Genomic DNA, 14246 nt, shown 5'->3' on the forward strand with positions numbered 1-14246 from the left:
GATAATCGTGGGCTGAGGGTGAGGACGGCGGCGGCGGCGGGGGGTTAAAAGAATACGGCACAATTTCATCCGATGCTAATTGAGTAGACAAACCGAAGGACGTTTTCAACGCCGGGATGTCATAAATGAAGACGTACGTCAGTGAAGTGAAGGTGAATATCTTGGAGGAGAAAGGAACAATTTGTTACAAACATGAGAGAAGGACACTGATACATATAAGAAATCTGGTCAAGATTTTCAAATCAATCTCTCCTGGTTGCCAAGAGACCAATAGGAGCTATGAACCTGGCGTAATGGCCCTATCATTGTTTCAGAGTCTAATGAGCGTTAAAAGCTTTTTTATTACGTACAAACAGCATTGTCAGTGCCTTCCATTAACGTATGCAATGCTTGTCTGATAAAGTCATCAATACTTACGAGCATGTGCCCGAAACATTAGTTGTAACAGTGTGTTTAAATATACCCCAACACTGTAAATGTAATACATTTGTTGCACTGCAGGAAATGAACCAAACACTTGTTTTAGTGTGCAGTCAGGGTTGTGCGGTGTTGGCGGGGGTTCAGGTGGGTTGAGGTTGGTTGCTGGGGGTGTTTCTATATGCGTTGAATGTAACCGCTGTGAAACACCCAGGCAGTGTCATCTCACTCATTACCTGGTAACAAGTGAACCAACCACAGACCTGATCTCTTGCCTTTGAATCTCTTCGACTTTTATTCAGCCTTTACAGTGACAAAAATCTTGCACAGCACAGTGCTGAATCTGCCATCTCTAACCTTTTCTGCTTTTCCTCATTGACGTCAGCCTGTTGATTAGTAATATTTTTGGCCTTGTAAATGTTGGCAGAGGAAGTAAATGATGAATACTGTGGTGTATAGCGCTGGTTCGTGCCTACTGAAATGGAAAATCAAGTGAGCCAGTATTCCTGAAGACAAAATATTTAAATGCAGTCAACAAAATCACACTAGAACTTTATTTCGGTTTACGGGGGCTCGCGTATTTTTAGCACACATAGCTTCGGTCTCCTGTCAACTTCCTGTTTTCTGTGCTCTATTCAATCACAGGGCCACAAGCTCCACTGACGTGGTGGTGTCCATCTGCGTTATCTTTGCCATGTCCTTCATCCCTGCCAGCTTTGTCCTCTTCCTCATCCAAGAGAGGGTGAACAAAGCCAAGCACCTGCAATTTGTCAGCGGAGTAAACCCAGCTGTCTACTGGTTGGCCAATTTTGCCTGGGACATGGTGAGTACCAGCTTCATCATGCTGCCGCATTACCTCTTTATTGATCATAAGTTATTATTGCCACTTTTTTTTTTCAACGCTGAATGAAATCTCTGTAAAAGCTATAAGATGATAATGTGATTTTTTTTTTTTAGCCTAAAGATTTTTTCCCACCTAAGGCTCGATGTAGAAATAATATCCATCTACTGTAAATGATAATCTAGCTTTGACACTCCTGGCCCCTGGGAAAAGCTTCTTCACCCGAGCAACAGTTATTGGCTGAGGCGTAATTATCGACTCCGGGTGCCCCCGCTGGTTGCACTCAACAGGCTTCCTGGCGCTTTCACTGAGGCATAATTCAAGTACACATTTTATCAGGTACCTATGGTAAAGAAATGGCATCAGGGCGCTCATCATTATGGCAGATAAATGCTGTATGTGTGGAAGACAAATGTACCCAAGGTGTCAGCCTAATGATTGTAGCCTGAAGGTCTTCGCATTAGTATGCACGCTCTATCAACAATCAGGAGATTGCAGGAATTCCAGGTTGAAGGCTCCTGTGTACTTTTTTTTCTTCTGTGAACTGTAAATAAAGGTGCTTTTGTATCTTGATGCATTCCATTTATTTTATCTATAGTACATCATTTATTCATTATTTAGTCAGTGGAAAGTGTGGATTTGTTTTTATTAAAGAGCTCTGCAGCCAAAAAGAATATTAAACCCATAAGTAAAATGTTTTTCCCTTCTGGAAAATGTTATAATATCATTGTGGACTTGTTCATTTCAGTGTGTCATAGGGTAACCCGTCGCCTCAAACAGAACGAAATCAGATAGGACTTGTTGCTTGATGAATTAATTAGAAATTTAAAGATGGATATATTTGAGTGCTAATTAAAAAAGTAATCTACAGATTTCATAATTACACATCCTTTCAGTTTGTCTGGTAAAAAGAAACTTTTTTTTTTATGTAGTCTAATGCCCTGAAGATCAATTTCTTAATCATGCACTGCCCTGTACTTCTGATGCGGATAGCTCGTTCATTTTTTTCTGTTGCTTGCTTACGTCTGTTCTGACAGTGTAACTACGTCGTCCCGTGCTTGATCGTGATTGTGATCTTCCTCTGCTTCCAACAAAAAGCCTACGTTTCACCTCCTAACCTTCCGGCTTTGATCCTGCTTCTTGTTATGTATGGGTAAGTACATTAAATACTGAATGCTTCTGAAATTTCCTTAAATGTCCTCATAAAAAAATAATTTCCTGTCAGTTTAGGAGTGAAAACAGATGCTACTTCTATTGCTTAAGTTTCTGGGGTATGGTTACCATTTGATTTTACCTTTGGATTATGGATTATTGCTTATTAGATACAATTTAAACACACATTTCTCCACACACACATTCAGTATCACATGTACTGTATAGTTTATTGTTGCTAGTCTGCTAGTTTGAACACTTGGAGCACACATGGAAGCTACAGCGTGTCCATACTTAATATGTTTAATGAAACAATTCAAAGCTCTTATATTATGACCATGTCATTACATGGAAAAATCTATACATGCTGTTGTACGCAAAGAAATCACATGATACAAAATGGCTTTTGGAATGGTGCCCAATTTTTCCACCTTTTTTTCTTTGATGGAAATCAAACATTGGAAACAATAATAATACTAAACCATACCTGACCATTATGTATGTCTTTCTACCATTGTAACATGCTTTGAATTAAAGTGGTTCATGTCCATGACCTCGAGGCCAAGGCGTATGTTTTCTATTCACCAAAGTTTGATGCAGTCGATTGAATCTCTTTAAGCTTTTAATTTGAAGGCTGCCACCACATATCAGATAATTGATAGCAGGCGATTATCACATTTTCCAGGCATAAGAGGTAACATAAAAAACCTTTATAGTACATCATCCACAATTTGGACACACTGGCCCCATTTCCATAAAATTTAGAGGGAACTGCTGTTATACACTATTTCATACAAAATGTACAGCACATTGATTTAAGCAGATTCACATTAAGTAGGTGCCAGTACAGTGGTAGTGATCAGAGCATGAATGCAATGTACTGGCTGTTGCATCATTGTTCCCAAGTGAAAGCTAATGGAAATCAATATGTAAATTGGTGTTACACAAATAACAGCCAGCATGATCAGTCATATCACGAAGCGTACAGTAATAGGTGGCAGAATGTCAAGAAAGTAATTAAAAAAAGAGATTTGGTGACTGACCTTTAACAACTTCCGGCCTACAGTTAAACCTATATTAAAGGCTTCAGGTCCATTAGATGTTTTAACTCATGCATGCATGTCCAATACTGAACTTAATAAAATGTTATTTGAGATACTGAACTGTTTCACTACTTCAGTGATTACCTCGAGCAGCACCACACTTCTACTTCCTCTTAAACTTGTAACTACTGCAGGTCAAGCGTGGGTGGCATTTAATGTTCGGCAGTGTTTTTATGGGTCACTTACCGGTCGTGAAAATGATCAGAAGAGGCCGGTGATGAAACGGTACAAGTGACCTGGTAATCCACATTTAATAATCTGCATTTATGAGTTGAAAAAGATATAAATTCATGAAATTGGCCACTACTGGGTCGCTGAAACGTGGTTTTAAATGTGCTTTTCTACTTTGAAAGTACACAGTAGTCTTGGTAAATCAGGTCAGGGGATCCTTGTTTGTGCTCTCTCTTTGCTCGCTTGTTTATGTGACAGTCTTGTTTTCTGCAGGTGGTCCATCACCCCCATGATGTACCCGGCCTCCTTCATCTTCAGCGTACCGAGCACAGCCTACGTGGTGCTAACCTGCATCAACCTCTTCATTGGTATCAACGGCAGCGTGGCCACCTTTGTCATGGAGCTCTTTGACGATGAAGTAGGTGGCATTCGTGCAGACGCATGTGCACACTCAGATACATATATGCACATTTTTTAACACCTCGGGAAGACACAGTTCGTGTGAAACAGCAGGGGCAAGCATACAGGCTTCCAGAGCTGCATGAAAAATACATTTGGAAGCTATAGCTATGGATGGTTAATTGACATGAATCATGGATAAATGCTTTGTGTTTTTTTTTTTTTTTTCGAAGCAAAGGCTTCCATTCGCATGTGGGCGGAGTGTGTACCCACCTGGTACAACTTTTAATATATTTCCTTTATCCTCTCAAGGATTTTTCAAAGGAGTTATTTTCCCTATTCTCTTTAATGTTTAATCGTTTGGTGAGAATTGGGTCTTCGGAGAACTTTCCTCATCCATCTTTTAGCAAGTGTTCATTTTAACTGCAAGCTGCCTCAGTCTCAGGGGAATCAAAAGACAAAGACACCAAAAAAGAACCGCATAGGAAATGGAGAGCTTAGAAGGACAGAGAGAGAGAGAGACAGAGAGAGAGAAGGAGGGGGGTGTTGACTGCCAGTCATTTTACTTTTGATTATAATTTAAATCACATTTATTCATTAAAAAAAGAAAAAAATGGTCTATTCTGGCTTTACAGTTTGTGTAACAGCCAGAACAGGAGCTAAGTTCCTTACAGGTGGCGATGACTGAGAGAATTATCTACTTTTTTTTTCCTTCTCTGAACTAAATATGTCTAATTTGATTTGTAGACTTAATTGTTATTTGCATGATTAGGATACATCGCCCACGCTTGCATTTTTTTTCCTCATCACATTTTTAGCCCCGTGCTGATCAGTCATTCCTTGTCAACAGACGTAGCGGCGTTTCACTCTCTGACAAGCTGCTGCCTATACATCTGATGCTTCGTCAGGACGTCTTCCACAGCTCTGTGCCCGACACATCAGACGGAGCGTAATGTTGTCTGAAAGACTTGTGCCTCTGCACACTGTGTCCCCTCCGACACGCCTGTCTCTGACTTGATGTTTCCTCTGGTGGCGATGGCATGGGATGTTTCCTGTCTCCTAACGAGGCTGCCTCATTTGCATCCTGATTTTATTATCGCCGTTCATTATCAATTTGTACTTTTCGTCTGGCACGTCTCTCCTCGAAGAATGTCATTGTTGCCACCGTGTTGTCTCTGCGTTCACTTTATTTATCGATACAGTGCTAGTGCAGTGTATTACTCATAAAAAAGGTGCCATTGGTGGTAATTTAATGGACAGGATGTTGCCCACTGGCAGTGTAAAGAGACGGATTTATTGCACTCTTCTCTAGTCCAAGGCATTAGGGACAGAGATAGTGTTTCTCTGAGACTCGTCAGGGACAGGGGTCCATGATAATTCGGCTAATCCGACGTGATTTACCTGCTGATAAGAGAACCTGATGGGTCGACATCAATCAACAGATGTTACGACTTTCCAGGTTTCCATGTGTCCCCTGTTCAGAGCAGATATCTCTACCAAATAGACTCTTCACAAAGCTAGTGTAGATACGACAGTGCCCCAGTGTGCCCCAGTTAAGCAGAAAGACTAGATCCTACACATGACAGCTCAATCCAGTCTTCTCCTTTTGCGACTTTTACTGTGCATTGTCTTATCATTTCTTAGGTTCCTCGTTGGTGGCATTAGTTAAAGAACGTTGCTCCAAAGTGAAGCTACAGGCTTCAGTCTACGCTCTTTCAAGCATGGGGTGAATCAAGATTCCTTTTGGGCATATCGTCTTTTTTTTTCTTCCCCCCCATGAGAAAAGGTAACGGAGTAAGAAAGCAGAGCTGCTGTGTTACAGACTCGGTGCCCCAGTTTTGTCTCGAGACCAATGGGAGATTTTCTTCCCCCCAGGACTGTCCAGCTCCCTGTGGATTGCATCAATCCCAGCCTGCCTTGTATGCTTGAAGCGGTGTCTGAGTCGATACCTCTACCACGTGCCACTCGGAGATAACCACAGGCGCGGATAGATTTTCCAGGATGAATGTAAAGGTGTGGCAGTGTGGTCAGGTACTACCTACCTCATGCGGTGTAATTGGTGTGTATTGTGTGAAATCCAGCCGACTGTATCGACAGGATGTTTAGAATAGGCATAAAAGGCAGACGTTTCATGAAGTTTTTTTTTGTCCTAATACCACTTTTTTAAAAATCACTTGCATAGCCTGACAACTAAAGCGTGCACTTTGCTTAAAATGACATAAAAAGACTTGAATTACCTGGTTGGTAGCACTCCAAAAAACATGAATATCACCTTTTAAAAAAAATACCTAACTAGACTCTTTGAGTCATATATTGTATCTGTCTGCTCTCATTGTGATTCCCAGCATTATGAATGAAGCTATGCTGTGGGAATAAGCACAAGTAGCGATATGGGTCAGATAAGCGCCTCGCAGACTATACCACCTTCAAAACCATTTGAAAATGATTTATGGGCATATAGCACAAACGTAAGGAGGAAAATTGTCCAGCGTTTCATCATCCCCGACTAAGAGCCTCTTAGATCTCCTTGATGAACACCCAGTCAAGAGAAGATGTGTTATTTTGTGTATTGATCTCAAATTAGGTCTCGCTTTCTTAGCATTCCTCTGCCAGACGGATGGGCCACATTCAGCCAAGGTCATAGCTGCTGTTTATTTATTTGACTTTCTTTATCTCTGTATGAGCTTAGTGTTGGATGTAAAGAACACAGCTGCCTTCAGACATACCTCTGTATTTGAATATTTTTACATACGTCGGCCAACAACTCTGGGATAAAAACATGCTTGACATTAAATGTTAGCACAAGGTAAAGATAGTTTTAATGTCATCTTTAGGTATAAATCCCTCGCTGAACTGCAGCTGCAATTGTCCTTATTTCCATATTTAAATAAAAATCCAGCTCGACAAATTGAAAATCAACAGTCCAATGTGAAATATTTAGGGGGCTTTATTATACAGAATTTGGCAGAAATGGAATATCTTATGCATAACTTTAATTTTATTGGTGTATAATCACCTTTTGTTATCTTAGAATGAGCCTTTTTTTATATCTACAGATCCAACGGGATCTTTTCCACGGAGTCCTCCTTGTTAAAGTGCCATGTTTCCAGAACGGACAAGCCAAACGCTGGCTCTAGATAAAGCCTTTTGCACATTTTGCAGCCACTGTAGTTTCTCCTATCGGCTAGGATAGGATAAGGCGATGGGGTTGCAACACACACCTATACTGTTAGATGCCACTAAATCTTACAAACGGATCAATGTAGAGTGAACTGTTTATTGGAATTGTGAAATAATGTTCCTGATCGCACCTCAGTCTCTCCACACTGCTGTGCTTCACTGGCATGATCTGTAACATATTCTGAAATATACGGGTACTGATGTGTTAATTGATGAAAGTGATACATTTTTCATTCATTTCCCCCTTCTGCGTTCAAAGTGGATTTTACTCTTAGCTGTGAATTTTCATTGCAGTTCTTTGTACCCTTTAGTCTTCAAGTGAATGTGTAACTGTAGATAAAAGGAGTGATGAATTATTGTTGAACACATTGCCGGACATCTGAAGGTTTGCTTTGACATCGTGATCAATGGGGCCTTTTCATCACACACTCATATCTGCCTGAGAGAAACTAGGCCAGTGACCACCTACCCATGGAGAAAATCATCCCGCATATGCATCTACCCACTTTTGATCTTGAACACTACTGTGTGTTTTGCCACGAGGGGAGAAGATTAAGTTAGATTGCTTTCTTCTTTTTGACCTGGATGATTTCATATAACGTGTTATGATCAGTAAAACAGAAATGTGAAGAAAGACAAATTCCTCCGTGCAGTTTTTGCATTTTCTCAACGCCACTCTCACATCTATCTGCTAAATGTGGAGCCAGCAGGTGGTTCGCTTCACTTCGTTAGCATCAAGACTGGAAACCAACTAACCTGGCTCTGTCCAGAGGTAACAAATTCTCCTTTAAAGCCCACTAATTAGCAAGTTATATCTTTTTTTTCCACACAAAAGTTGAAGAGTAAAAATGCCAATTAGCTATTTCACAGGGGTTTATGTGCAAGACTATTTCTTGGCCCGAACCGGTTGCCGGGGAACCAACAGAGATTCCAAGAAATTACTAACACAAGATCTAACATGTTAATTAGTGAGCTTCAGAGGTAGATTTTGTTACCTTTGGCAGAAGCATGCCAGCTTCGCCCCCCCTCTTTTCCTCATGCTCTGACTACATTTTTTACTTATCATCTAACTCTCATATGCCGCATTCCCAAATGTCAAGCTACTCATCCAGACGTCCTAAAAAACAAAAGACATCTTTCACGCTGGCAATTGTTTTTTTTGGTTTGTTTTTTTCAGACTCATAAGGCTTCATGCACTCATCCTCAACTGCCAATTGAAGGCTTCCTCGGTGAAACCATTAAATCACAGAGCAGTTACACACATCTGTGAATAGATTCTGCGACAGTAATGGCCATCATCGGGAAATCTTCCAATCCTCCTCTGTGTATGCAAGAGCTTTGAAGACCATGCTGCAATGAAGTTGTATGCATAATGCATGAACATTCTTTTGAACGCCATGCCGCGCAGTAATATTTTTGTCTTCCCTCTCTCCGCCTTTTCCACGCTCACGCCTTCCTGCCTCCCTGACTACTGTACCTCCTTATTCTAGTCAGTTTGTTACAGCCGCATCCATTGTGTCTTCATTTAATTCATTATTTCTATTGTGCTTTACTGGACCACCATTGAATTGCTGCCTTCGCCGGGGCGGTAAAGAGAGAAGGGACGGTACAATTTTGGGGAGAGACAAGTTGTAGCCAGGAAATGCCCTGTCAAGATAAGACTAGGCTTTTATGTATGCCTTGTGAAACAATATGCTTGTGTTCGCGCGTCTCTTTGTTCTTGTATACAATATCAGCAGGAGAAGACACACAGTGAGAATGCCTGTAGGTGTTTTCACATTTTATGTGATTTTTCAGCTGTGTCTTTTTGCTCTCCGTGCGCATTCTACCCTTAGTTATGATTTTAAGGATGAACACCTGCTTCCCCAAGCACCACCTCATCAGCTTGTGTTTACACATACTGTATGTGTGCCACCTCACAGATCACACAGCGTGCTATCCCCATGGTTTGCTAAATTCCGACAACAAGAAGGTAGATGAACTTAGATGCTCCACGCTTCCCTCGACGTGCCGTACACAACAGCGCACAGCGTGCAAACGAAGTGCAGGATGTCGGTTAATTATCCACGCTCGTGTCAGGGCACACACTGTCTTCCAAAAGCTCTCACACCGCCGGGCCCCGCTGATTCAAGGTGGCGAGTCGACATGTCTGGCTTATATAATATTCAAAACATGCCACCAATTTCTATCCCGTGTCTGTGTTTTTGTGAACTGTCCTCAACAGAACGTCTCCCACATCAACGAGATAGTGAAGCAGGTGCTGCTGATATTCCCGCATTTCTGTCTGGGCAGAGGGCTAATTGACATGGCCAAGAACCAAGCAATGGCCATCCTCTACAGCGGTTTTGGTAAGAGGCCACACTATCAGTCCACACTATCAGTCCACACTATCAGTCCACACTAAAACAGAAAAAAAAAATAAAAATCTTCATTTTAGTGATTCATTTTGTCAAATTCTAATATATTCTGATATATTCTATCTGTCAAGTGGGTGAGATGATAAACTTACAACAACTTGCAAATTTCTTGTCTCGAGAGACTATATTTTGATATCACAGCAGCAGTCTGCCTCATTTTAAGACACTATGTCGCTACATACATTTTTCAGTCATCCGATTCTACAATAGAGCTTTCGACGTGAATCTGAGCGTGAAGCTCGGCCCTTAAAGGTGGCCCCACGTGGAGTGTTCTTGTAAACAAGCAAAGTTTCTGTCTACACTCTTGTTTTTTTTTTCCACCGCGACACATTGGGGGATGTCACCATCAGGGAATGTGCATCAATATTCCATCATCGAGTCTCCTCTCATCCTGGCGTGAGTTTTACACTTGCATTTGCCAGACCTTGATCAGTTTCCTCAATTCAGTCAATTTCCTCAGTCACAGTGGTAAGTCCGTGATGATACATTAGGTGCAGCAGCCATTTATATAAATGATTTTTTTTCCTTTTCACCTCCTTTATAAACTCCTATATATAATGCATTAAAATACATATTGCATGAGCCAAGTGGTTTTATTCTGTTTTACCAGTGCAAAATGTCAGGGCTGTCATTTAGTCAATAGGGACAAATGCAACTTGACTGTTGCATATTTAGCATCCTTACAATGAAACATTTACAAAAATGTGTTTACTTATTCACTACTTATTTTGGTGCATTGCTGTGTTTCTTGGTGCACTAACAGCACCTGCATATGACTGAAATGCTGTGAAGATATTGGTAGGAAGGATTGTGTGCTTTACGTGGTTTCATCATAGCCCTCATAGGAAGTTATCATCCTCATGTCTGTGTGCTTAAGTTTCCTCCCACATGCCAAAGAAATTAAGCTTAGGTCACCTCTTGAAAGATCCCAAATGAAAAATACAAATTAAGAATTAAAAATATACACACGATAAGCTTTTATTATTTCCATGACTCCTAATCTTGTGAGACGAATATAAAAAAATACATGACCCTAAACATACTAACCCTCTAAATATCTTCACAATCCTTTAGATACCTTTGACACACAATGTAGCAAAGACAGGGTGAGGGGAGATGATTGCAATTAGCAATCGCATGACTAGACATCACAAAATCCTACAAATTGCTCCTTATAATAAAGCTGGTTTGTATTTCTAACAAAACTTCAGTGAGTATCAGTAAGTAAGTACATTCCCCTGTTATACTATTGTTTGACATGCACCTAATTTGTACTATTTCATGTACTGTTGGCTCTTTTAATCTAAAGGAAACAGTTTGGATGGACCATCTATAGGTTACAGTTGATTGTAATTGAACTTCAATCACCAATCAGACAAACCATATAACAGTCGAACTCTGAAGCCAGTTGAGAGAAGTGCGAGCCAGAAAAACCTCCAGTGTTGTTCTTTACTCTTCTTCCACTGAAGAAATACTCTCCGGTTGTGATAACTGATTCTAGCAGCGTTTACTAAGCTTCCACTATAGATGTTTTTCAAGCAAAAAGTCATTTCTTTCCTTGCACACACACACACCTAGCGTTACAACCACGGCCAGAGCTCATGCTGTAGCTGCCTGTGGTTTACTCAGATTATGCTGATTGGTCTTTAACCATCGTGCTCACACACATAGCTTGAATCCCGGGCAGGATGGATTCTCGTTTCATTTGCGATCACACAGTTCCAGCCCCCCTCCCAAGGTGACATTCCCTTTCCCCATGTGTGAGACCACTTAAACAGAACCCTTAAACAATATGTCTCTCTTCAAAGTTAGACTACACTAATTCATTCAAAATGCAAGTTCTATATCCCACCAAGTAAAAAAACTGTTGGACCAGTAACACAGCTCTCAAACGTCCACAAGAGCTCTTCTCTCTACATGTGTTAAATTTAGAGAGGAGAAAGGGAGATGAGGGGAACAGGGGTCATAGAGGTGGAGTCGGGGGATTGAGGAGGCCATCAAGAGGCAAAGAGGCACATGAAAGAGAAAGAGGAGTCTTATCTGTGGAGAGATGGTGCAGGAAATAGTGGTTTGAGGAATCATTTGCGGCGGTGGCGGAGAGTAGGAAGAGAAAAGCAATCACAACCTAAAAGGGCTAGCGTGGAGAGGGGCTATTTACCAGAGAATGAGACTGAAAGCGCTTTCGCTTTTCTTGTCTCCTTACTCTGCCCCCTCAGGCTCAAGGGTTTGTAGAAGCTGAGAGAGAGCGAGGGAGAGAAGGGGAGAATTGACAATGATTAGAGTGTCAGCGGTTTACTTACGTATTCATTAGCCAAAAGAGGCTCGAGCATGAGAAGTACAGGATATCAGTGATTTTCTCACATGACATAGGTGACAGCTATTTTTTTTATTCTTAAGGCTAAGTGGTGTTTTAAACTGCCGGCTTTCACCAATGAATATATCAGAAACACTTCAAAGAGCTGACAAATTCCAGCTCTGAACTAACTTTTGACAAAGATATATTTGGCTGGCCATGAAAGGAAACACACATCTGGTAATTCATTTTTGTTTTGACAACGTTTCTGCTAAATCATCCCCTGAGCTTGGAGATAAGGGCTGGAAGCTAACATGGAATGACACACAGTATTCAGGCACCTAATTGCTTACCTTTTTTTTTAACCTTTTTAAAGTTTTTTTTTATTTTATTTTCCTGACTTTTTTTTTTTTTTTACCAGGCGAAGACCGTTTCGAAGACCCACTCAGCTGGGATATGGTGGGAAAGAACCTGTGTGCCATGTCAATCCAGGGAACTGTCATGTTCGCCATCACAATCCTCATCCAGTACAAGTTCTTCTGCAAACCAAGGTAAAAATTGTGAATGAATTTAAAATTGTCCATCTTAAAGTGACCTTTCACTATGCAGTCAGGGTTTCTTGCTGTAGTAGGTCTTGTACATGTTTTCGATTAAGTTGCGTTGATCATCCAGTGTTTGTTTCAGTCAGATATTCCCTCCTATTCTCCCTCATTTAAATGAGAAATGTACTTCATATTCCTTTAATATAAAACATCTGTTGCACAATGAATGTGTTTTTTTGTTTTTTTGGAGTGTTTACTTACTCCAAAAGCGGGGTTGCCATGGAAACTAATGCTTGTGGCTTCTGCTACTTATGAAAATTGCCGAGATTGTTTCGCTGAGCTTGAACTTTGACCGAGATAATTTGTCATGCCGAGTTTATGTTAATTTTAATGAAGGGTGTTATGCCAACTGTGGTTGACTTGTGTCTGCCAGGCTCATTTCAGGGAAGTCATTATCTGCAGAGGAAGAGGATATCGATGTCGCTCGGGAGCGTGAGCGGGTCTATGAAGGCAAGGCCCACAAAGACCTTCTGAGGATCTGTGACCTCACTAAGGTACAGTACTGTGCAGTGCATTTATATCCAGCTAAAGCAAAACTCTGATTGTATGCATAGTGCGTGATCTGATTTTTCTTTTGGGTCCGACACTGATTGATCGCTTTATTTGTTTTCATCCCCTTCATTTTTTAATAAAATCTAAGATTGTTTTAAATAGTTTATGGCAACAAGCTATACAAGTCCAACACAGAGAGAGAGACAGCGTCTTCCCTCAGGCCATCAGGATGGTGAACTTTGTCCAGACCTCTATATATCCTGTCTTGTCTTCTGTGAATCTTTTGCCCTGCACTGTACGTTTGCTCTCAAGCAAGTACAAAACTTTGCATTTGTTTATGTTTTTTAGGTTCTAAAATATAAAAAAGAAAACTTTAATACACACTAGCCTGAAAGAAACAACACAGTGGAATTAACTTCTCCGGTCTAGTCTCATTTTCTTCTTTTCTGACTTTATGAAGTTATATTAAATTACAGTAATCCACTTCATGTATGAATGTGGATGTGTGTAGGTGGGTGGGAGGAGTTTTCTAACTATTTTTCCCCCCACTTGCACTTGCATTATTCATTCATTTCGGAAGGAAAATGGAAAAGATAGGTATCTCGCTTGCAGCTGTGAACACTGACGAACGTTATGTATAAGTGGGCATGAGAACCGGACATTTGCATTTGTAATGTCTGCGCTCCTGTATCGCTCCAGCCTTTCTCCTTCATGCAGTAGGTGAAGTCGAGCACACTGTGACGGTGCATGCCTCGACACCGCCGAGATTAACGCTTCATCCACTGGCAGATGTTCCCGCCCTGCAGGCGGCGCGGCAGCAGGAAGTGTCACCACAGCAGCCTGCTTTGCTGCTCCACTGCCAACAGCTGGACGATCTAAGAGCTTCTCTTGCTTCTTTACCAGCCTTCCTCACGTCTTTACTCCCTCGGTCTTCTCAGTCGCACTATACTTAGTCTTTCACTCACTGCTCACCGACACAGACGTTCGTAACACTCCCTGGGGTAATTACCGAAAAGGCGCCGGGTAAAACAGTTGGGTGGGTAATGTCTTGCAAATCATCTCACAAGGTGAAAAAGCATGGAGAGGGGTGTTTTTTTTTCAGCTTAAACTTTTTAATGCACTAAAAACTTGTGAAAACTTCACCTGCACTGTAAATACATTTATGATGTTAGATCTGAC

General features: G+C 41.1%; 1 protein-coding gene across 1 annotated transcript in view; it reads left to right on the plus strand.

Annotated features, from left to right (window-relative positions):
- Positions 1-14246, plus strand: part of LOC104933941 (ATP-binding cassette sub-family A member 1) — a 152075-nt gene that overhangs the window by 100686 nt on the left and 37143 nt on the right. The window contains exons 37-42 of the mRNA XM_027278008.1: positions 1063-1240; positions 2296-2411; positions 3958-4102; positions 9488-9611; positions 12395-12524; positions 12949-13069. Of these exons, the coding sequence (XP_027133809.1) occupies positions 1063-1240; positions 2296-2411; positions 3958-4102; positions 9488-9611; positions 12395-12524; positions 12949-13069 (814 nt within the window). The remainder of the gene's footprint in view (positions 1-1062; positions 1241-2295; positions 2412-3957; positions 4103-9487; positions 9612-12394; positions 12525-12948; positions 13070-14246) is intronic.

The sequence above is a fragment of the Larimichthys crocea genome, chromosome III (assembly GCF_000972845.2).
Source record: "Larimichthys crocea isolate SSNF chromosome III, L_crocea_2.0, whole genome shotgun sequence".
Classification (NCBI taxonomy): Eukaryota; Metazoa; Chordata; class Actinopteri; family Sciaenidae; genus Larimichthys; species Larimichthys crocea.